General features: G+C 36.7%; 1 protein-coding gene across 2 annotated transcripts in view; it reads left to right on the forward strand.

The window, feature by feature from the left end:
• The first annotated feature begins 1,468 nt into the window (after positions 1–1,468).
• SLC30A9 (solute carrier family 30 member 9) overlaps positions 1,469–24,895 on the forward strand; it is a 36,791-nt gene continuing 13,364 nt past the window's right edge. Inside the window, exons 1-13 of one of the 2 annotated variants that reach the window (XR_010472193.1) lie at positions 1,469–1,738; positions 3,625–3,801; positions 7,226–7,288; positions 9,958–10,057; positions 11,436–11,528; positions 11,902–11,984; positions 13,029–13,087; positions 13,882–13,949; positions 18,640–18,742; positions 22,349–22,404; positions 23,748–23,883; positions 24,289–24,328; positions 24,767–24,838. Coding sequence is in view for 1 of the 2 variants with exons in the window: in XM_065060784.1 (XP_064916856.1) it covers positions 1,642–1,738; positions 3,625–3,801; positions 7,226–7,288; positions 9,958–10,057; positions 11,436–11,528; positions 11,902–11,984; positions 13,029–13,087; positions 13,882–13,949; positions 18,640–18,742; positions 22,349–22,404; positions 23,748–23,883; positions 24,289–24,328; positions 24,767–24,838 (1,147 nt within the window). In the remaining variant the exon portion in view is untranslated. The remainder of the gene's footprint in view (positions 1,739–3,624; positions 3,802–7,225; positions 7,289–9,957; positions 10,058–11,435; positions 11,529–11,901; positions 11,985–13,028; positions 13,088–13,881; positions 13,950–18,639; positions 18,743–22,348; positions 22,405–23,747; positions 23,884–24,288; positions 24,329–24,766; positions 24,839–24,895) is intronic. The other variant, XM_065060784.1, reaches the window with a different exon arrangement.

Genomic DNA, 24,895 nt, shown 5'->3' on the forward strand with positions numbered 1-24,895 from the left:
TTTTTTTTTTTCATATAAGGAATGCTAAAATCCTTCACTGTGTATTAGCCTTCAGATATCACAGATTTCTTGCTAGGCAAGACACTGGGGAATTCCATCATGATCTACTGTTGTAGCTCGAGTAATCCAGTCAGATCCTAGAAGTCCCTCTTCTTCCCGAAGACCTGGTAAAGCAACTTAACATTGTAAGTGTTTACTGGCAAGGTAATATGCTTTATACAACAAAGTTATAGAGTTTTGCAAAAGCATGTATGAGAAGATGACCCCAATAGAGAAGCCAGCCTCCTTTTTATGAGCCAAATTATCAAGATCTTCATGCAGAGCCCTTGATCATGAAAGTCCTGGTTGATAGCCACACCAGTAGCATCTATTAATCTGTGTACGGTATTCTAGCTTTTTAAATTTTCCTTCCTGTTTCATATTTACAACAACAAAACTAGACAAGGCAAGGTCGGTTATTCAGCTGGATAAAAGAATATAAAATAGTTTAGTAATTCCATCTGGTTTTTGATAGCAAAAGATAAACCTAAAGAAAAGTATTTTTAGAAGTAATGTGACTGTGACAGCACCTCTTCTAGAGTATAGCAGAGACTCTTAGGGAATTACAAATGTTTCAAGAATTTCTATATTATTTCAAACATCTTTATGTGGAGAAAAGAAAGTGAACTCTATTAACCTTATGTTTCTTCTTTTTTTACTGCTAGGCCCTTGCCAAAATAACAAGCAGCCAGCAAAACATACATCAGCTGCATGTTAGACCCAAGCTAAAATTGGTGAATTGACCTCACCTTTGCTACTTTACAACTTGCAGTGAATCTAATATTTTGATGCTGTACATCTGGTACTTAATGACACAGCATCTGTTGCAGTGCTCCTGATTCACCTGGTGTGGCTGTTATCAGACTATTGGGAAGATGGTTTACTTTAATCTGCCTTCATTGGGCTTCCAGGAAAACTTGTATTGGTGATGCTAATTTCCCAGCTGGCTGGTAAAGAATTTGTGTGCCAGCAAACCTTGTTCACAATCTAATTGGCTATGTTAAGGACAGGCACTGTAATTATTCTCCTCGGTGAGCAAATGCTTTGTGTATTATCAGGTACGTTAATTATACGAATTCCCTGCCAAGCTAACTTCTGGTGAGCTCCCGTGTTCTTCACAGTGCGCAAGGACAAGGAAGCCAGAGTCATTTTGTCAGAGTCATGTGAACTGGCATCAAAGCTATTCTGGAGAAACTTAAAAGTGTCCAAATGCTTTTTTATAAAAGAGTGTATGTATAATGTGATGCCGGGGGACTAATGATACTCCCGACCCGCACTCCGGTCGAGCCGGGTTTAACCGCCAGCCGGAGACAGACGCGGCGCTGAATCGCTGAGGCGACACCGCTCCGCGCAAGCGCACGGGAAGGGCGGGTGAATCAGCGGCGGCCACTGCGCCTCGTGCCCGCCGGGAGGCCCCGAGGTTCCTCAGCACATCCGGGTGCCGCGGCGCCGCCCACCGCCGGGCTCCCGGCTGCCACTGCCGCCCGGGACCCGCGGGGCCGCGCCGCAGCCGCGCAGCGATTCTCCCATGCGAATCGCCGCCCCCTCACCGGCCGCTGGCGTGCGGCGGGGAGCGGCTGCGCTTCGCGTGGGGTCGCCGCCATGATGCCGGCCCTGGCCGCCCACCGGCGGGGCTGCCGCGGCCTCTACCGCCTGTACCTGCGGTGCCAGGCGGCGCCGCTCCCCCGCAGCTGCCACGGTGAGTCCCTCAAGGCCCGGCGCGCTGCCTGGCGCCGGGGGGCTGCCGGGACTCCCCCCGGTAGAGTCTCGGAGGAAGGTGTAATCGAACTACGTGCTCGCGTGCGGAGAAGCGAGTACCGGCGCTCGCAAGCAGCTGGCGCCGGGCGGGCTCGGGCGCCAGCAGGGGCGGAGAGGGACGGGCCGCTGCGGGCCGGGGGCCGTCGGAGAGCGCAGGCTGCCATCCGAGTATCGGCTCGGAAAACGGAGATGTTCAGGTCGTAGCTGCTCGGGCAGGCGAGCCGCGTTCTGACGGTGCCTTGTCGCGGGTGTTCCCGCACGTAGGGCGGCTGCCCTGTCAGCCCAGCCCTGCGGAAAACTGATACGTCACGCCCGTGTTGAAGTTTGCGGTAATTATATAAAAAAGAAGAGCAGCCTTTCAGGGTTTGTGTTGGCCTGAAGAGTGAGCCCTGGCTTTTGCTTTAGGCCACAGATCCCTTGAAATTTAAATTCTGAGTGGTTTTGTCCCCCTTCATGTTATCACTCCTTGTTGAATTGCAGCAAATACCCTATTTTGTTAATGGTTTCCTGTGTATGTGTGGATTAGCAGGAGAAACGTCCTCTAAACATGCTGATTAAGTTTCTCTTTCAATGGCTCCGGTATTACCAAAGCTTAGGAAACAACGCTGCTCCTGTTGTGCCATGTGTTTATTGTAGTGAGTTCACTGAGCTGTGTTGAGTTGACTTTTCTGGGCTTTTGTCACATTAGCAGTAACTAGTAGTAAGAGCTTATCTGACTTGTTTTTGGTGAAGTCGTTTTTTTCTAAGGTTCAGATTGGTGTGTGCACACATGCAGATGCTTTTGTTCTGTAGAGGACTAAACTAGAAGGAAAGCTGTTGAGACTTCTGTGGAATAAACAGTTTTATAAAGAATTATCATTTTGTTGAGAGGCGTATTATTCGTATGTGGTTAGTCATGCCTCGTATGGCTTGTTTTACCTGCATTACTTAATTATTTTTGTTTTATTTATGAATTTATTTTTTTACATTTATGTATTCTTTTAATGAGTGCTTTCTGAAACAGCAAGTTTGCCTGTTGCATTTCTGGTTGGAAGAGTTATATACTCGCCCTGCAGAAGCGTTTGTGCTGCCTGATACAGGTTGGCCTGTACTGCATACAACTCTGCTTTTGGCTAGTCTTTTGCATGCCCAAGGTGATTTCTCAATAGACTTTTTATGGATTTATCTTCTAATTTCACTGTTGCAAGTGCTGCAAAAATTAAGATTCTTCTGTATAAAATGTTTTGTACAATGTTGTATGCTTTTCTACATAATTTCTGTAGCAAGTCGCTCTTGATGCGTAATGTACACAGTTTGGTTTTTCTTAATTGGTAAGCTGTGGTTTGTACAGAGTGTACATAGAGTGAAATGGAGTGGCAACACTGGCTAATAGTTTTACGGTGGTCTGTGTTAAGTTCTTTTATCAACACTTGTTTTTTAAAGATTTTGGTGCCGTATGACTAGAATGGGACTTAATGTGTCAGCTATCTTACCAAATAGCTTTGTATCTTTTCTCTCTCTCTTCTTTTTTGTTTGTTTTTTTAAACACCATTAGGATCATCTAGAGGTCTTTTGAAAAAATGTATACTGGATTGTATGGGAAAACCTCCTAACGTTAGAATGAACTTTAAAAGTGGATGTTTGAAGGGAGGCACTGAAAGCATGCTATGTACTCCCATTTTGTAATTCCAAAACATGGGTAAAATAAGCATAGATCAGGATTTAAAAGATAAATTTCCATAGCTTATGCTGATACAGCGGGATCACCTTTCCCCCTGCCCCCCACCCTTTTCTTTTTCTTTCCAAAAATGGTTACCTAAAACATCTTTTTTTCCTCTCCCTGTTTAGGATGGCAAGCTTCAACAAAAAGTGGGAGTTTGTCTTATATTCTACCATGCAATCGTCTGCCTGTGCAGTTGATGAGTCAAGTGAGAGTTTATACCTCCGATGGTCAGAAAAAAAATCTTGGATCAGAAGACACAAATGGATCAAACCCCGGAGAAACCCAGCATAAAGTTGGAACAGGTAGTTCTAAGCTAAAATAAAGAGTATTTATATAAATGTATAAACTTTTGGTATTTAACAATTAACTTTTTTTTTCACAACTGTGTGATGTTATGATCACAGAATTCTTAGTATTTGTTGCTTGTGGGTATCTATATCTAAGTTTCAAATGCATAAGCAGGGAGGAATGCTGAAATTTATTTCTTGGTCATTCCAGTAGTTAAAGGATTTAAGTTTAGATTAATCACATTCAAAGTGGTGATGATAAAATGTGGATGTCAGAAGAGACTAGGTAACTTAAGGGATAAGCAATGGAATGTATTACTTGTCTTTTACCACTTTGCTTGCTTTAATTCTTTTTGTTGTAGTATTTCACGTTTGTTGTGTGAAATGAACTAGTGATAAAGATTGAATGAGTATGAATACTGAGCACTGTGACTTCCCCAGGTCAAGCTATAGATGACTGCTAAGGAGAGTTGAGCTGTTTCATCTGCTGGAGCTTTCAAATCTGACAGTTGTCAGAACTGCAACATTGGCATTAAACACTTGATATAATGGATATAACCTGACGCACCTTGCTGTTCAGTTTGATTGTCAGTCTTGTGCTAGTTAGGTACTTGTGAAATTCAGAACTGTCTTGTCTCTACTCCATCGTAGCGTCCTGTTTTTTTTTCTGTTTATTAAGTGTAGGGCTGCACAGATATGTTTGGAATGCTACTGTGCTCAAGAGATAACAAATGCTTTTAAAAATAAAGCGCTCTGTATGCTTTTGTCTAAAACTTAGTGGTCTACTGAAGAAAATCTTCATTGTCTTCATAGCAGGTATTAATTTTTTCTTTAGTAACTTGTAAATTCCTGAGGCTTGCAGCAATCTTTAAAAAGCAGTAACTATAGCCAGCTAAGAGTATTACTTTTCTGATGTTTGAAAGTGCAAAAGTGGATCTTCAATGTTATTCTAAGTGGAACAATCAGATATTGTTTCTGAAGTCTGTGATTGGATTTTGGAAGAGTATAATACCATTTCTGTTTCTTGGAAACTGCTGAAGATGGTTACCAGAGGGCAAGATTCTTGCAGAAGCGTGTCTGCCTGAATACAGTAGAGCCAGTTGTAGCTGTTGATGTTTTCTGGGTTCTTAATGAGCAGCTACTGGTGTTAAAATGGGACATGTGAAAATAGTCCAGCACTATTGCTTTCATGATTGCCCCAAGCTGATCGTTAACTGTCATCAGAAGGAGTGTTCCCACCTTCTCTCACCCCTATCTGATGACTCCTTCTCTCATGCTGGCATTAATGATGTTTAGGCCTGTTTTGTGAAAAAATCGTTGTTTTCTTTTGCAGAGCTGGGGTAGAGGTAGGATGGGTCAGTAAGCTGCTCCTGCTTGGTGTCTCTAGTGTGGCTGGAGGAGAGATGCTGCCCTCTGTGGCAATGTGGCCTTGGGTCACAGTCAGCTGAGAGCAGAACTGTGGGGCACCAGGGGACTTACCTTTTGTTGAGAGTGGGGACTGACGTGTGTGAGTGTATATGAAACTGCAGCCTAGAGATATTATGTGTAGACAAATAACCACTTTCAAGTTTATCTTGGAATGCTTGTTTTATGTGCATCTCATATCGGGGGTGTCTTCTGGGGCCTAGTGAATAGAACATTCTTATGCATTATGGACATAATACTACTGTTTATTTTAAAAAGTGGTATTTTGGTAGGATTCTGAAAAGGTAATACACTACTTGTAAAGATTCCTATAATTTGCCTGTAACTTAAATATATAGCAAATAATGGATCTCTTTTGCACTTCTATCTCTTTGTCAGTAAACCTGGGAAGTGCTTTTCCTGTTAATGTGATATTGAAAATATTAATGCATTCATCTTGAAAGTTCTGTCATATCAACCTCTGCTTGTCTGAAAAACAGTAGTTGTGAATTTAAATACACTATATATATATTTCTTTTCTTCTCACTGATACACTGTGAATTTTGTCCAACTAGGTAGTAAACTTTGAAAGGGTACTTGACATCATCTCTGTGCATAGATATAAATCTTGGTATTTTTGGGCCTCCCCTGCTCCCCTGAATTCCTATAACCCAATCTTTTGTTAAATAGTTTTGGTGATATTTCTTTTAATGACATTTGGTTGCACTCATTTGGTTGCACACAGAATTTCTGAAAAATAACCTACTATGCAGTTTTTGCTAAGCAGTCCTAGCTGAAGTTTTTATCATGAATATTGGTAGATTGTCTGCCTGATGTTTTAAACTAGGTAAGAAAAGAAGGAAAAGGAACAGCAAAGGGTTTTTTACTTTTATTTTCAAGTCAAACAATAGCTGATAGGGCTGACTGTTTAGGAATGCAAATTATGTATGGTCCAGCCTTATATGTTGTGTAATAAGACTAGCTTCATAAATTTGTGTTATTCTTCCAAGAAGGTAAATTTGGATTGTTATTAGCCTTAGTCCTCTGTTGCTGTTAGGGCAATAACTAATTGCCTGATGAAAAGATAGTTAGATAGTCCAAGCTTCAAGAATATCTGACCTTTGAGTAATTTGGGTAGCATGTTAAGCTAGGAGTATCTCATTAATTAACACTAACCTGCTTGAAAAATCTCTTCTTTTTTTTTTTTTTTTAATATCTCACTTTCAATAAGGTCAGTTTTAGTTTTATTAATGACTGTGCATGTGTTGCAAGTGTCCAAAGTTAGGGAGTGTAAGGGCATAAAAGAGGGGTCATGTTGGTTTGACATGTTAGAATCGTAAGGTTTTTGTTTTGAAAGCTAAGTTGAGATCTGTGAGATACAGATGTAATATTTGTCTGTGTTTTCAATTGCTACTTCTGATTCTGAAGTAGAAATCACACTGAAATTACTGGAATTTATTATTTTCCAAAGATTAAATTAACAGTACTCTTGGCTTTTTGTTGAGTCATATCCTCAGATTTCAAAACGAGCTAAAATACTTTGTTTTCATTCTAGCTCCAGCTTGTGACACAAGCATTGTGGATTTTAGTTTACATATTCTGTGTTTTAATAAACTACCTTTTTGTAAGTGAAAAAGCTTCAGTTCCTTAAAATTGAATTACAGCTTGAAAGCTCTATGAGACTTGGTTGATATAAACTATATAGAATTCATTATATTTATTAATATAAAATTTTGCCTAAAGCTTGCTCTAAACTGTAAGTATACTGTTAAAATATTTTTTGAAAATTCACATTACTTTCTGAAGTACGTTGCAAGTTGGTGCTCTTATTGATCAACACTATATTAAATGTTTTATTTTGTTATTTATTCTTTCACCGTTTCTGTCTTTTCTTTTGAGAGCAAAAATGGGTTTTTATTGTCAGGATGGAAAGCAATATTAAGATGTATTATTTTGTTATGTTAACTAGTCTCTTTACTAAAAATAAAAAGTAGGTACTGCCATATTTACAGCAAGCTTTATTTTTATTTTGCAGGACAAGATACGAGCAATGCAGGTCAAAAGCAGTCTTTCCTTAAAGAGCCAATTCAAGTAAAAGGTAAAGAAAATACCTTCTGTATTCAAACTTTAGTGCTGGTTCCTCTTCAATTGTGTAACAAGTTATGTGAATAACATTTTAAAACACACTTGTAAGTCAGCTTTGTTTGGTACCCAGTTGTTTGAAAATGACTTCTGAAAAATCCAATATAGCAGTATTCCTTCAAATTACTCTCTCTTCTGTATCAATTTTTGATTGTTTCATTTAAGATCCATTCCTTTTCTCAGGAAAAGACCGTTTTGTTTTCTTATCTGTTATCACAGTCTGTCTTCCTTGCATGTTTTTAGGCATGCTCATTCACCAACTCAGACTTCATGTGGTTAAGCTGGATACTTGATCTTCCCCTGGTCCTTGCTTTAAGTCTTCTTCTGTTCCTTCTTATTGCTGAGTTAATCTGATCAGTGTTGCTTCTAAATATATTTTGACCACATGAACTCCCTAATCTGAGTCCTGTAATATTCCCATTTGTGCCTGCAGTGGATACATGCTTTGTATTTAGTTGCATCATTTAAAAACATAAATGGATAAAATGAAAGCATAACTTTCTTTCATGTTTTTATCATGACTTGATTTCACTCCATCTTCACACTGCTAGTTTCTATTATGTTATTGTAAGAATTATACTACTAAACACCCTTGTGCTTTTGATCACTCCTAGCCATCTGTGCATGGAAATAACTTTATCAATAACTCCACTAAAAAAAAAGTCTGGAATGAACGTGACTATAAACTGTATAAAAATTCTGTCGTGTCTTTCCCCAAATTTAAAGAAATATCAAATTGTAAAACTTGTCAGTAACAAGGTGAGATCAGTGTCTGTGTATATTTTCTGTACACTTTTGTCTACATCCTTTAAGTCAGTTTCTTTGGGTCTGTTGTCGGTGTGTGCGTGCAAAGGGAATGTACAAGATAGGAGAAATTAGACTGTGAAATAACTGTAAAAATAGATGTATCTTTCAGTGAGAAGAGAGTTTTGCTGTTTTAGATTATAGAGGTGCAAGCAAGAATGTTTATGATAAATATTTTGATTGGGTTTAAAAAGCGCAGTTGTCTTTAGATGCTGCTGTGACTTAAAAACTTGCTGATTCAAGTGTTACTAAGGCAATGACATTTTTAAAGAACCACTAATCATGTGCTACTTAAAAAAATGTTTCATTCATATCGTCTTTTATTTGGCTTCGTCCTTCTCTTCCAAATAGCATTTTTTTCTCTACATTTATTGCCAGTTTTATACAGTTATTTGAAGTAACAGTAGGACTACTGAGATATTCTGCAATGTACGATTGCTTATAGTATTTTCTGTTAGTGAAATTTACCTATATTTCTGAAAGATGGATTAGTAAGTGTTGGTAAAAAATAACTTGTGGATTTATCAAAGGTTAATACCTTTTGGATATATTATCTGTTTTAAATAAGAAGAGATGGGAAGCATTTTTCTTATTTTAAAACGTTCACCCTATTCTAACCTGGGTAAATGATGGACTGTTTTTAGGAAATATCTAGTTTTTTTGTCACCTTTTCTCAGGAGCATTGTGGGATGAATGTGCTTACTCAAGTACTTAAAAAAATTGTTTAAGTTCAAACTGGATGACAGAAATCCGATTATTATGGTAAATATTGATATCTGTAATGTCAGTGGATTGTTGAGTGTTAAGCAATATATTTTGCCTTTTAAGCTTTCAAAACTCAGAAATAAATTTTATCAGAGTTCTACAATGTCTATTCTCAACATGTTTAAATATAGGATCTTTGTCTTGTGACTTAAGGAGAATTTTTGGACTCGCTGTAGAAATCATGTCAATCCTGTGATATGCAGGAAATTCATGTGTGTTCATAAGTCTTCTCACCTGCAGAGTGTGAGCTTTTTGTTTTCAGTTGTGTTCTTTATTGTTGAATTCTTCAGCAATTGTAACTTTTCTTCCACTAAGTGTAACGAACGGAAGTGAGTGTATAGTGACTTACACGTGGAAATAAGGTGAAGTTAGGAACATATTGACAAGCAGGAAATAGTGGCATAAATTTGAAGTTCCATTTTTCCATTTTCTGAATACATGTGGTATTCTTTTCCTTGCACATGAAAATCTGATGTGATAAGAATGTATATTCTAGATGTACAAAGCGTTAGAAATAAAGAATGTGTATTTTTATTATAAATGCCCAATATTAAGTGCACTAATTTGAAAGTAATAGTTGATAAAAACAATGTGTACAGTCTGTCTCAGTTCTCTGGATGGTCTGCAAAGGTCAAAAATCTTGTCTGCAGAAGGTGGAATTGGTTAAGTGTTGGAAACAAAGAAATGGGGCTCCGTGTTGCCATTTCAGTTTCTAAAGCAAGGCTTTCCAAATTACTGTATTTAATGCTGTCTTAGTAGCCAAACACCATCTCTGACATCAAAGTTGCAGAAGTAGCTGAAAGTGGCAGTTAAGTGTGTGGAATGTTTGAGACACCTGAACTGCAGTTTAGCAAGTAGCATTTTTGGAGGTAAATCATTCTACTCTTACTCATTCCTTTCTCTTCACTGTTAAGTTTTCCGTCTCACTGACAAACATTGTTTTTCAGATCTCCATTTAGAGGTGTCATGATATGACACTAGAGCGAACTAACTTTTGAAGTTTCTGCTGGGGTCTCCATGAGTGACTTAACTTGCTTATTCATTTCTGTTTTTAAGTGAAAGCAGTCCTTAAAAAAAGAGAGTATGGACCAAAATACACACAGAATAACTTCATCACTGGAGTCAGAGCAATAAATGAGTTTTGTCTTAAATCCAGGTATGATGGCTTTGAGTCGAAATTTAAATTGTTACTGTTTGTATGTACTTCAAAAATAATTGTGATTGGAGAGGGATTTTACACAGCAACTTCTAAATGCTTTTGTGGTATACGTAATCATAAGTGGCTGAAGTTAGTTCTTGTTTACTTAGTGTTACAGTGGATTAGGAACTTGTACTTAGTTTGCGTGTTTCCATAGTGGCTTCCTAAAGTAATTTATTTGTACTTATATGACCATGAATCTAGTTGGGGGGAGTCTACCTCTAGAGGAGCTAGTTATTGGGGGGGAATGGCAAATATCTCGTTTCAGAATTTTGAGGTCACGATGGTTTGATGTTACCATCTCTAAAAGTTCGGTGGAAACTTCATGTTGTGTGAGGTCTGTAATTTGGAATAAAATATAATCTGGTTCATTGTAACAACTACTGTTGGTTGATTAACATTTGCTGCCTTTTACTATGTGCCGTGCCTGCCACCAGGTCTTACTGTGTATTGCTATAGTTGAGGTGTCTGTCACTTCCTGCATGTTATGTGTGTGACCCATATTAAATCTAAAGGCTTTAGCACCTTTGTTTCTAGCTTTTTATGCTGCCACTGTTCTTCCCAAGTTTTTACATACAGTGTATGTCACCAGACTTGGTCTTTGGTGAAGATCCAGTATCAAGTTATGCTTAGTCCTCTGCCATATTTTTATCATAACTGGTTTGTTGTGCAGAGAAATAACCAGATAAAGGTTTGCTGGATTGACCAAAAGGCAGTTAAAAAAAAAAAAAAAAAAGTCTAGATAATTGGGAGAATTGGTTGGGCTAAAAATGAAATGTTCTGTTGTATTAAAATTAAAAAAAAAATCCTTGATGCTTCTCAGTGGAGATACCCTAATATGTATCTCAGCACAGGCAATTTATCTGTTCCTCCAAGCAGTTTTGGTATCTCCAACTTTGTGCAGGCTGTGTAGGATTTGAGGTTAAATTTCTTAGCTTTTCATGTTACATGACTTCTGATTTCAACTTGGAGATGTTAAGCCATGAACCCTCTTTTTTAGCACTTGTGCACATTATCAGTTACATGCAGATCCTTCATTGGTTGTTCTGTTATTCAGTGTTTCATTACTTTGTCTTCCATGTATAGTATTTAATAGTGTGAGGACATGATTTGGACTTTTGAGGGTGTGAAACATAGTACTTTGCAATAGCATAATAGAGATCTCGTGCTTCCTATCGCATATCTGTTCTGTTTGGCTCAAGTAAACAACTTCATGGGGTTTTTTTGTACTGCAAATTAATAATATAAAAGTTGTGGAAGATCCCCCAGACATAAAAGTAAAATTAGAATAATAAGAACTTTTTCTTACACTAAACTGTTTGTCCACTTTCCTTAGTGATTTAGACCAGCTGAGGAAAATTAAACGACGAAGCCCCCATGATGATACTGAGACTTTCACTGTGTACCTGAGAGCGGATGTAGAGGCAAAGTAAGAACGTTTTTATGAAGAAAAATATTTGGATCATTTAAAATGGATTACATGAGTGAGAGACAACTTTTAACAGTCAGGTTAATAACGTGAAAGGGCATTAATGTTTTCCATATTCTATCTGAACACATTTTATATCCTCATTGTAATAATTACATGGTGTATATAAAATTGGAGAGTATATTTCATGTGTCCGCCTAGTGCCTGTCCTCAGCTCCATCTTGCCCGGCTTTTTATTCTGTAAAGTAATCTGCGGGGCTTTTTATCAGAAAGAATGTGATGTTCTTTTTTTAGGAAAGGCATTTGTAATGTGATCAAACTGAAAGAAATTGCATAAGTAGAACCACTGTTAAGGTGCTTTTACTGTGTGCAGGTCTCTTGAAGTTTGGGGTAGTCCGGAGGCTCTTGCTAGAGAAAGAAAACGACGTAAAGAAGCAGAGATCAAATACAGGGAAAGTGAGTATGGAGTTCTCTAATAACTGCAAATCTATACAGCATTGTTAGAAATCTGCTAGGTGGGGTGTTATTTCGTTGACAATTCAGCTTACCTTTGTGCTTCAGAAAGGGCTGAAACACCCTCAAACCATCTTTTTCTTAAAATTATTGTTGCCATCCTTGCTGGTATCGTCAATAACAGGTGCAGTCAGATCAGTAGTTTGTAATGGATTTTGATCTGTCTGGTCAGTTAAAATCACAGGAGAGGTGATATTGCTTCAAGGTATTTACCCCCATTATGTGCCTATAAATTATAGAGGTATTTTCATTTTTTTTGAAACAGTTGTGTCCCTGGAACACTGTCCTAGTAAAAAGACTAGAGCTGCAGGTACCTGTTAAGGTACCTGTCAATGTTGTCAGTAGCTTCAAAATTTTTAGAGACCAGCAGAATAATTATTGGACATAATCCAAAAAGTGAGTTTAAAAAAATATTACCCAGTCATAATATCGTGCTGAAAAATCATATACTTGAAGTGGTAACTCCCTTTCATTACAGACCAGCCTTGTCGTCTACTGTCTGTTTTAATCTATTTAAATTAATGTGTACTGTGTATTTTATATAACTTTGTAGGGGAGAATCTAGCACTGCAGCTTCTAGATACTGTAGTATACCAGTGTTTATTTTGAAGTTACTGAACATCATCAGTGGATGGAAAAATACTGATGATAAGAGACTTCTTTGAAATATCCTTTCCACTCTCCTTCGTGGTTAAGGGGCAGGAGGGGTGCAGTAGGATGGCCTAGATTTGGTTCAGTGTGTTTTGAGTTTTTTTTTTCCTTTGTGTGTCATACTTTGTTGGTACAAATGGCAGTGATGTATAGGATCATAACAGATTGTATTTGGCATTTTGCATGGGTATATAACAATGTGTGTTTCTGGTTATAATAGAAGGATAGACCATGTAGCTGTTCCTAGAAGTTTGCTGCTGCAAAAAAAAACCAGACTTCAGTTCCTGAAACTACTGGTTACTAGTTAGTATTCATGAAAACAAATTTGTATTGCAGATCTATTTAGAAACCAAAGGCTGTTGAGAGAATATAAGGAGTTCTTTGGAAATACTAAGGTAAGAGATGTTTTAAAGTTTTTTGCTGTAATAATGCCATGAGATATACATTTTGAAGGAAAAAGTTATGAAACTGTTGCATAAGCTTAACAAACTAAATGTTCTTGGAAGATCTATTTGTACTATAGTATACCAGATCTATCTTTGAGTGTAATGCAGTGGTAAATGTTATGATGCCATTTTAAAAAGATTCCCACTGTGGCAGTGTAATCCACCAGTAAGGTGGCCTTTTTCTTTTTGTCAATTGCATTCCTATTAACAAAATTGCAGCTGTATTTGTGGTTTTATCTGTAGCTGATAAACATTTATAGTAAATACATTGATAGGAGATGAAATAGGTTTCTTAAGGAAAAAAGAGACAAAAAAACCCACCAAAAACCAAGCCCAAACCAAAACAACAAGAAACACTTAACATTAACACTTGCTCTGTGTTCTACTGGCCCTTCCTCCTTGCTTAAGCAGAGCCGTTGCCCAAACCCAGGTGCTTTGCCATGGTAGAATGATTTCTTAATTTTTCTGCTGCACAGCTGCCTCCTGTTGTTATGGTTGCAGTGGCCCCTTCTGGAGGCTTTGGTTGTTTATCCTTTTTATAGCCATCCATTTGTAGAAATGTTGAGAATCAACTGCAGTTTTGGTGAGCATTCCATAGTAAATTAATAGGCTTCAAGGACAGTAGCCTGCCTTTTGCAATACATGGCAATGCAGAGTTTTTATTTAATAATTTGTATGGTAGGTCCTTAATGAGGTTAAAATTTAGCTATTTTATTGTAATTATCTCTTATTTCTTTATGTAGCCACGCTCCAGTGCAGCAGCTATGTTTTTCAAGGGACCAGGGAAGGTGGTAATGGTAGCCATTTGCATGTAAGTTTAAAAAAAAATAAATGTTTTGTTTATGCAAGTATAAAACAGTTTATTATCCTGGAAATGAGAACAGTCTATGTACTCAACCTAAAGTTACCTCAGTCTCTGTAACTGAAGTTAATAGATTTGTTTATTCATTGTTGATGGAAGTGAGTTTAGGTAAATACATTCATCAATGTATAGAGACCGGGGACAGAATATATCTCTGATCAGAGCAGAGCAAATTTTTTAAATTAGACTAAACAGTTTTTTAAAGTAAAAACTAAAATTTTGAAGGACGTGGAGAGGCAGACATTTAAAGTTGTCCATATTTCTTGCTCCTCTTGAGGGGAGGTTTTCATAAGCTTTAAACAATCTTTCATAAAACTAACAGAAAATAATTCACTTTTCTCTTTCTGCTGTTATTCAACTATTTTCTCACCTAACTGAAAAGGTGATATTTTAGGAGCTTTTTGCCTTTCACATATCTTACCAGTTTGAATGAAATGAAACAAAACTAAACTAATGATTGTGATTTAAAGCAAATAAACACAGAGACTGTCTGGCATGAAATAAATAGAAGCAGGTGAAGTTTCTCTCAGGAAATGATGACTAGAATTTACTTATCATAAAATATGAATTTTTAAAAGAAATTTGATTTTATAAACGGTATTTATTTGCAAAGACAATATATAAGGCAGCAAAATAGAAATATAGGGTGTGTTTGGTTTTTTGGCACAGGAAATGTTTTGGACAGGAGATAACTCTTTGAGTTTTCCTACAAAACTATATGCTTTTTACTTGGGAGAAAAACACAGTTTGACTGAAAACCTCCTCCTTTATTTACTGAGTATTCTACTAGTAACTGTTAAGGCCTTCCTAAGTTAAAACATGTAAGAATTGCTAGTATGGATGTTTCTAATGGGGGAAAAAAAGAAAAAAAAATAAAAAGGGAGGAGTGTTGTATTGGCACTTTCACCTCCTTCACTTTCTTAAAATGATCTAGAGAAAACAGCCTTGTCTTTTCTGTTTTGTAAATAGGCCATTGCAATAAGCATTGCACTCTCTTCATAAATACTTTTTGGATGATTAGGCACTTTTATAGACGAATGCCTGGCACCCTGGCTGGCAGAAGTTTATAGGGCCTGTTATATTCTCAGTGGAGCTTTTTTAGAAGTTAAAGGATCTCTTGTGGCCCTCAAATACCTGATGACTTTTCAGAGATTTAAGTCATGGCCACCATCAGTGCTGCTTTGTTTGTGGTCCTGAGCTTCTTGACATCAGCATGATTTTTAATGGCTTCTGGTTTGGGGTCAAGAAAGGCCAGTCTGTCTGAACTTCTCCAGTTGGAATGATTGGTTGGCTTTTCACAAACTTCATGCTTCCACAGTAAGGTCGAAATGTGGTTCAATAAAAGCAGAGTCTGGATCCACGTGCGAGGGTGTAAACCAGCTGCACTGGCTCACTCTCATGTTGTTGATGGAATTCTCTGTGCGAGGAAGAACTTTGAAGCTCTGTTACAGAAATACAGGAAGGCAGTGTTTTTTATCAAAAAAGTATTGATCTGTTATTAGCAAAACTTTCTTTGGGCTCTGGCATTGTTGAAATGATTTTGTTGTTAAGCTAATGCTTTACTTTTAAACAATGCAAAGTTTTCATGGTATATAATGTTAAAAAAAAATAATAGCGGTGAAGGATTTTAGTAATGTTACTGCTGCCTTGGAAATAGATGTGATGGAATGTGTTTAGTTCTCAAATCTAGGGCACAAATAGATTTTTCTTTCTGTAGATTTACAATGTATTTGAATATTTCAGTTTGATTTTTTTTTTCTTTTTAATTTTGGCTTCTTTTTTACTGTCTTTTCAAAAGCCTAAATATTTTATGTAGGTAGACAGGGTTGGTCATGGAAATCAGACCATATCCTTTTAGACCATTCTCTTATGCTGTAAAATTGAGTATAAAAAGTGAGCAATCACATGATGGTACAATTCTATCTATCTCTCTGGCTGTCTGTCCCAATTGCCTGTAACTCCTGTTCCTCATATACATCTTGATGTTCTGAGGTGGTGATCTGTGAAACAGATTTGGAATGATAAATATGTAAATGGAAATATTAATGCCCTTTAATGTTTTCAACTTTACAGTTCAGTCAGGATAGATTTATTTGAATTTGTTTTAATTGTAATTTAAATTGTTAAGTTACGAACTTCAATTTGAATATTTGCTTTTGATCTACTTTTACATTTGTAGTTTTTTTTTTTTTTCAGAGAGGCTTATGTTGTTCACATATCAGTACATTTGGAAGTTACCAATTCAATTTAGACTTTACACTAAAATTGACAAGACTTCTGGCAGGAAGGAAGATGTATAATTTTTTTCCCCCCCTTGTTCTCTTGGTCTCCTCTGTGGACTTTTTAATACAGTTATAAACAGTTATGTTAAACGAAACTGCTTATTTTCTAGGTGCAGAAGAGAGGCTTATTAGAAAATGCTGTGCGGTAGTAGGTTTAATAAGCAAGAGAATTGTACCTAATTAATCATGTTTGCTTTTTTATGGTGTTTTTTGTTTGTTTGTTATGTCTTGGCATGATGTCCAAAACATTACAAAAAATCTTCTTCAGACTTTACCTAGCTTTGGTTTAAGTTCTCTTAAACTTTCCTACTCTTTTAGGTTCATGCGGATAGGAACGATGCAGTCAGTTTGCTTCAGTACAGCAGACAAAATACTTCGTGAATTGGTGGTCACTGATGTAAAAGATAAATTTGTTTCAAAATGATTCAGAGTATTTTAGCTACCTTCTCTGAATTTGGTGGTTTTGGATTATTTTTCCTCTGCTGTTTAAAATCTTTGTAGTATTTCTTTAACAGAATTTAGGCTTTCATAGGGCTTATTATTTTCAAATGCAGTGGTGAATTTGTTTTTTAAAGGAATACATATTTTACTTGCAGTAAAAACCTGACTTTTTTTTTTTTAAACTCAAACCTGGCTTCTATCTGTTGTCTTATACTGATGTGAACATCTGGTCAGACAGGAACCACAAAATTGCCTCGGTGGCTCTGCAGACTCACAAGGGTTTTTGCAATTATTTCCCATGTGGCATTCTTCATCTTTCTGTCTCATGTCTCCAACTTCCTGGGCGTTATTAACAGACTGATTTTGCTGGGTTGGACATTTGAAAATCTTAGTGTGGTTTCTTTTTAGATTGCTAGGATGCCAAATCTTGCTACATATTCAGAATTTGTAGGGATGAAATAAAATATAAGCTGTGAGCCTGTTGTGTAACCTGAGCAGGCAGGGGCCATACAGCTGAATAGTGCCTTCAGATAAGCTGTCAACTCCATTAATACAACATTGAGAAGAACAATACAAAAGTCAAGAGACTGTGATCCTGAATCCCACTGTAATTTATTTCATTTCTTTCTATGATAACGATGCGCTATAGTGTGAGTTGGAAGAACTTGTAATTAACGCAGGGAGTCAGGGAGGTTTAGTGCTCCAACAGCTTTCCTTTCTTGGATTATCCACTAATTTATGTTGGGTTTTTTTGTTCTTTTTTTTTTTTTTTTTTTGTTTTGTTTTTTTACTTCCCACCTGTAAATTATGGTGATGCCTCACCATCTCATTCAGGTAGTGAGACTAAATGAAAAATAGTAAAGCACATTCAGGTCCTTGGATGGAAGTTAGTCTAGAAAACAAACAGTGTTACCTCTTGCTTGAAGAAGTCGATGTACTCTCACAGAAATTCTTTAAGGATAACCTTGGAAATGAATGTTATTTAATCAACTATATAATTTGGTGTGCGGTGAGGGGCTGGACTTGTGCTTCCTCTGATTTAAATATAATTTCTTGGCATATAGTTGTTTGAAAATGCAACGTCAAGATGTTAATACTTAATTCTAACATGTGATTTCATGTGAATACTTAAAAAAAATGCCAATAAGCTAAACTCAAATGTATTAAAAAAGATGGAGAATAATGTTATAATTTTCTAGCCTGATTTTCTTTGTAATATGATTGTAACAATTAAGCTATTGATAATGAATGTTTGAAGTGAGAATGTAGACCTGGATTTTGGTGCTAATAGTTACCCTCCACTGTACAACATAACACAATACTTAATCCAAGTGAGCTCATAACCTAAAAAAGGCTTGAGAAGTCATGCTGGACAGCTTAATGGAAAAGTTCCGTAGATAATTTTTACAGTGTAATCTAAGGACAGCCGTGTCTGCCTGTCTATTGTCTTATGTTTGTATCCTATGGGGAATTGCCCAAGCTGACACTGAAGTGGGGAACCTTGTACTCCAGTATGAGCAGGGGATGTGTAGGAGGCAAAAGATTGACAAGAGAGAAAAGGAAATCATTAAGGCTTATGTTCTCCCACTGGTAGGCAATTATTTGCTCTGAGTAGTGAATGTGATGGTAGTTTTCAGGAAATGTAACTTATTGAGGACTTCTTAGAAGTTAATGATTTTTGAAAAATAAATTGTATATCTTTACATACCAATTTTAGCTGGAAGAGCTTTTCAACAGTAACCATGCAGAAAATGTCTGTGCCTTATCTGCTTGTCCAGGTCTCTAATGAACTGATACTTGGTTTCACCACTTGCTGGGAGGTAATGCGTGATTGTACAGCACTTGTGGTTCTGCTGAAAATATTACAGACCAAACATACTGTTGTTCTTTAGCTTATTTCTTCTCTTTGTTTTCAGAAATGGGTTGAATTTTTTCTTTAAGCTACTTGCTTGGGTTTACACGGGTTCTGCAAGTATGTTTTCAGAAGCCATTCATTCTTTGGCAGACACATGTAACCAGGTGAGTATTTCTTCTGTGCTGCTTAAGGTTAGCACTTGTGATAATTTTTCAGGAATAAAGACAGATACTTAAAGTAGTTGTATTACACTTGAAAGTAATAATCGAGTCTATTAGTGTTCTTTAGTTTGTCTGTACTGTATAAATAATAAACATCAGAGAAATGAAAACAGTGTTCTCTTTAGTAGGACTAGAGCTCATGGCAAAATACTTAATTTTTCTTTACAAAGTTTGCTCACAGATAACATTGGCGTTGTAGAGAAGCCTGGAAATTCCAAGTTTATTGGCCACAACTCGTACTAAAAATGATGTTCAGATTCTGCAGTGGTGTGTATTTACAATGCTTTTCCCCTTCAATACCTGTGATCACTTTTGTACTATTTTGTACAGTTTACATGCTCCCTAGAATTGATAGTGATATATTTTAGGAGGAAAAAAGCTAGTACTTAATCTGATGGCCATTTAAACAATGTTGAGGCAAAACAGTCTCAAAGGTGTTTTTTAAAGAAACAATTTCATTTAGGAGAAGGTGGTTTTGTGTTTTAGTTTATTATTAAATAATTTCTGGTTTAAGTAATTCAGATTATGAAGTGTGCCCAGAGTGTGACAAGCTCTGCATGCGTGCAGTGGGAGGAAGATGTATTGTTTTCTTTGTATGTGTAGTATACATGTGTATTTTTTAGCTTCCCAGAGGCAAAAGTAAATATCACAGAGTAATGTTATTCTTTATATACAGTTTTTATCAAACTGTAGGCAGATGAAGGCACATTTTGTCAGAAATTCACAGTGCTTTAGAAATACTGCGAAGCCCAGAGCTTTTTGTTTTTCCCCAGTCTGAATGCAAAGCTGTTGTTACTCTGTTGCAAATTTACTTCGTGGATTCAACTAGTGTTTTCTACAGGTTTATCTAACTGCTCTTTTCTTTTTTCTTATATTTATGCTAGTAATTTGACGGAGGGTTTGTAAGCTACCAGTCAAATAACTGACCTAGTCTAGAAGCCTTAAATGCAGAAGGAATCTAGAAAGTCACCTGTAATTAGAAATAAAATGTATTTCAAAGGTGTTTGGACTACTGTTTCTGCTAATATAATACTGTTGGCAATGCATCTACATTAATTGGGGCAAGTGGTTTGAAATACTTCTGTTTTTCTTTTCTAAACTATTGTTTTTTTCCTATAATTGTTCCATACTTCAGCTGCAATTTATTTTCCCTATAACTATCAAGATACAAGAGCACCAAAAAAAGGTTAAATGGGTCATAATGTTAGGCAAATACATAAAATTTAGGAAATAAGTCCCAGGACAAACTGAATTTTTTTTTTTTTTTTTTTGGTCACAATGCATAGGCACAGTGTGACCAGCCCTACCTTTAGGAAGTGATGTCAGGAAAAAAATCTCAGTAATTTGGGTTACATACTCAGTCCTCTCTGCCTTGTTCCCCAGCCCTCCCAGAAAAGAATGATGTATGGTCATCTTAAAGTATTATTGAGTTCCTGTCCAGATAAAAGAGTGTTTAAAAATTTGTATTAATTCTGACAAGTCAGAATACAGATTCTTAAGTTTTTGTAGAAATGAGTTGAAAGAAAGGAGTTGTAATAATCAGAACTATACTGAGCTACTTCATAGATTGTAAGTGGGACGTGAAGCTAAGATGATGTACAAAGTATGCCTCCCAAAATACTTTTCCTGCCGGGTATTGTAACAGAATGACAGACTTTGTTGCTTAGTCATCTCTTGGTAGAACAATGATGAGAATTCGAGTATCTCAGTTTCTTTTCTATTCCTAGACTGCCTTAGCAGCCACTCACAACACAAGTAGCCGTATACCTGGCACTTTTACTTCGAATAGGTGGCACGGCAGACTCGGAACTGGGCATGTAATATTAGTGTGCAAGGACAAAATTAGTGTTGTTTTTCCTGTGTTTTTGTTTAGTGAGCTTGAGGTATACATTACGAGGCCTTGAAATCTTCCCTTTTCCTAGCGTAGAAATAATTGTTCTTGTTGGAGCTTTTGATGTAGCAAGGCTTTGGAAACAAAAATACTTAAAGATGAGTGTGACTGAAACCCTCCTGCAGCTCAAGCAAGAGGAGTCCTTGAATAGCCTGTGACTCATAAAAGCCCTCTGACTTTGACAAATACATGGAACTTTAGACCAGACTTGCATCTTAAAAATAACTCAGACATAATTTTGGCTACCTTTTTGCTTCAGTTGTTCCTAGCATGGGTCTCTGACCAGAAAGACCAAGTGGAGAATCACGTTTTTGTATCCTAACCTCCTGTAAGTGGTTTTATGCAGCCTCTCAGCTGCTTCAGCTGCAAAGTGAAGGCAGGTGTGCTAGTAACTCGACTGATAATATTTACATTTATGGGGAGGCATTTCATTTGGCCATGCATGTCAGTTTATAGGTGAACTAAGTTTGATAGTGATATTATCTCCCACTTACAGAAGCTGTTCTGGTTTAAATGTGGAAGTTAAATGGTCTGCTGGAAATGTGGTTTTTTTTGCTCAAATATTTGAGTATGTGGTTTTGGGGAAAACACAGGAGAAATGTTGCTGCCTCGAGGTAGCTTGCTGCTGCAAAGACTGAAGTGTCTAAAGTTTAATACTTGTTACTATGTTTCAATAATTTATAGTCCTAAACCAAAACATGTGCTTTGCAAAATTGAGGTCTAGATTTATAACTTACTTTATGAATAGTTTAATACTGGCCTAATCAATTATATCTCAAATAGGCCATTTAAATAGCAAGAGGTTTTTACTTCTTCCATCAAAATATTTTTTTTTCTTTAGTTTGGAGAGTACAGAGGTTGTTGTGGTTTAACCCCAGGCAGCAACTAGGGCCACGCAGCCACTTGCTCATTCCCTCCAAGTGGGACAGAGGAGAAAATTAGAAAAAGTGAGAAAACTTATGGGTTGAGATAAAGACAGTTTAGTAAGTGAAGCAGAAGCTGCGTGTGCAAGCAAAGCAATACGAAACAGGAGATTCCTTCACTGCTTCCCATGGACAGGCAGGTGTTCAGCCTGGGCTCCATTATGCCTAAGGGTTACTTGGGAAGACAAACACTGTAACTCCAAATGTCCCCCCCCCCCAACTCCTCCTTCCCCCAAAATACATCCTGAGCATGACGTCGCATGGTATGGAATATCCCTTTGGCCAGTTTGGGTCAGTTGTTCTGGCTGTGACCTCTCCCAGCTTCTTACTCAGCTGGCACAGCGTGAGAAGTTGAAAAGTCCTTGACTGCTCAGCAACAACTAAAACATCACACTGCTGTCAACATTCTTCGCATTCTGGATCCAAAACACAGTGCTATACTGGCTACTAGGAAGAAAATTAACTCTATCCCAGCTGCAACTAGGACAACACACTATATAATTCCCTATATATTATATATATATAGGTATAATTAACAGTTTTTTGGGGGCAGTAGAGTTAAATTACAGACTTTGAGGATTATATTCTAGCTCTAATAAAGCATCATTAGCAAAGCATATGTGCACATCAGCAGATTGCATCTGCCTTTATCTTTCAAGTTCAGTTGATACAGAATGTTTCTAAATTTGTTTATTTATTTTTTAACAAAGAATTTTTTCCTTTTGTCCTAAATAGGCTTTGCTAGCGTTGGGCATCAGTCAGTCTGCAAGGACGCCTGACCCTAGTCATCCGTAAGGTTTTTTGAGTAAATAGTGATTTTGGTAATTATATATAATCAGTAAGAGTAGTTCTTGTTTGTGCAACACCTTGTTGTTTTTAATCTACTGTTTTGTATCATTTCTGAAATGCATTTTTTCTGATTTTGTAATAGATAAAATAAGAAAAGGGATTTCTTCCAAATTGGAGGAGTTTTAGCTTCAGCGACTAGATACATGTTATATTTAATGATTTTTCTTTTGCAGTATGCTTTTGGATGTGTTTTAATTTAATTGACTTAAATTATTCCGGGCTCTTCTACATCTTCCAATAGATAGGTTTACTTGACTTTTAAACACTTATGTCAATGACAAGATTTTTTGAAAAAGAAAAAAACACTGTCCTCTTCTTTTTTCAACAAAGTGGTTGTCTGCAAGGCAGCTATTTCTATCATAATTAAGTGTGTTTGACTCAAACTCCTCTTTGTTTTTATCTGAGTAAGAGGGGTATTACTGATAAGTTCTTAACATTTCAGGAAAGTTAGAAGCTACTCTCCGTGATATTTTTTTGGTGTTGATCTGCTTTACACTTCACATGTTTGGGCAAGTCATTCATAGTGTAAGCACTAGTTCAAAATATGTCTAATTTACAGAATAAGTTAAGTTTTTCTTCATTAGGAGCGTCAGGTAATTTGAAAAAATGTTTTAATCTTAAATTTATCTGTATATTTGTATCTCCTTCCCCTTTTCACTTTTTCCCCTTCTTCCTCGATATAGTCTTTTGTACTATTGATTTTTAAACGTTGCTAAAGAAGTGTACTGTTCGTAGTAGCCGTTAATAACAAGAAAAGGAATAAATGTACACTTTTAATATTGCTTTTACCTTTCTCACTGCTCTTAAAAACTGCAAGTGTTGAATGTCTGCAGTTAGCTGAACTACATAAAGGTGTCACAGGTTTTATTCCCTTAAAATTAACATGATAAAATATGTAGACTGGCTGCCTATCAGGCTAGAAATTTCTTTTAGAAGTAGCATTTCAGTAAAAAGTGACGTGAATTTCTTTTTTTACAGTGGTAAAATCCTCAGTTTCTACAAAAGAGCTAATGCAGCTATGTAAATAGCTTGTTTAGAAAAGAATTAGAAAAATATCTGTGCTTAATGCCCTTGTGTGTACTAGATATCCTTTTCCAGGTAGTTTTAGTTGGTGTTTTTTTTACCCCCTTGGATTAGGCTGAATTTAGCAGCTTTGTCTTAAATAGATGCCTGGTCATAGGATGATAATTTAAGACATATAAAAACTAATGGAAAAAATGTATAGTTATGTTTGCAGACATATAGAACCTTATTTTCCTGAATCACTTTCTTTGTTTTCATCTAGGTATGGTTTCACAAACATGCGTTATATTGCCTCCCTGATCAGTGGGGTGGGCATTTTCATGATGGGTGCAGGACTTTCTTGGTATCATGGGATCATGGGTTTACTCCACCCTCATCCTATAGAATCTCTCCTCTGGGTAAGCTAATAGTGTTTGATATTGTATCTAACATTAGCGACTTCATAGGAAGTAATGGCACAGTCTGAAATCCACTTCCTGAGTCAGTTGGAATCCCAATTAACTCAAACTTTCCTTAGTGAGAATGTGTTTTAAGAAAAAGTAATCTTAATACTATAGCTGATCTTATAGTAAATGAAGCTGTTCTTTAAACCCTGCATCTTCATTCCTACCAAGAGGTCTTCTTTCTTATTTTGCACTATATTGCATAATTCAAACATTGTTAGTTGCCTTCAGTTTAGGGACAGCTACACAGCACAGTGGGTAATGGGGTTCTGGAATGCTGCATTTGAATAATCTGTGGTGAAGAGATCCGTACAAACACGCATCTTACATAATAATTGAGACTCTTTTTTTTCCCCACAGGCATACTGCATACTAGCAGGGTCATTGGTTTCTGAAGGAGGTATGCAGTTTCAAGAAATATTTCTATTTAAGTATTTGTAATCTTTGAGAGTACAGTGTAATTAGAGTAACAATTGCTTCTTGCTTACAGTAAAGTTTTGAGCTCTGTTGCAGATTACTTGTAAACAAACAAACAAAAAAGGGAACTGCTTTTCTTCTCTGTCTGTATAAGAAGAAGTTGAAAAGTACATCATTTGGAAAGTACACATAGAATGTTGATGTTAAACTATCAGTGAATATAACTATTCCAATTTGCATGGGAGACATGCATGTAGAAAATAAAATAACTTTATGCTTTGTCATTATTGGAAGTATTAATAATCAGCGCTTTCTTGATGATCTGTCGCTATGACATAAAGAAAAGTTCCCTTTTTTACAAAATGGAAACAATTCTTTTTGCCTCTAATAATTTTCAGCAACTACTTTGATGTTGTTTCAGCTACCCTTCTTGTTGCTATAAATGAAATTCGCAGGAGTGCTCGAGCCAAGGGTCTGTCATTTTATCAATATGGTATGTGTCATTATAGCAATAAGGTATGTGGTTATTTAAAACAGAATCTATTAACCT

The sequence above is a fragment of the Columba livia genome, chromosome 4 (genome assembly GCF_036013475.1).
Source record: "Columba livia isolate bColLiv1 breed racing homer chromosome 4, bColLiv1.pat.W.v2, whole genome shotgun sequence".
NCBI classification, from domain to species: domain Eukaryota; kingdom Metazoa; phylum Chordata; class Aves; order Columbiformes; family Columbidae; genus Columba; species Columba livia.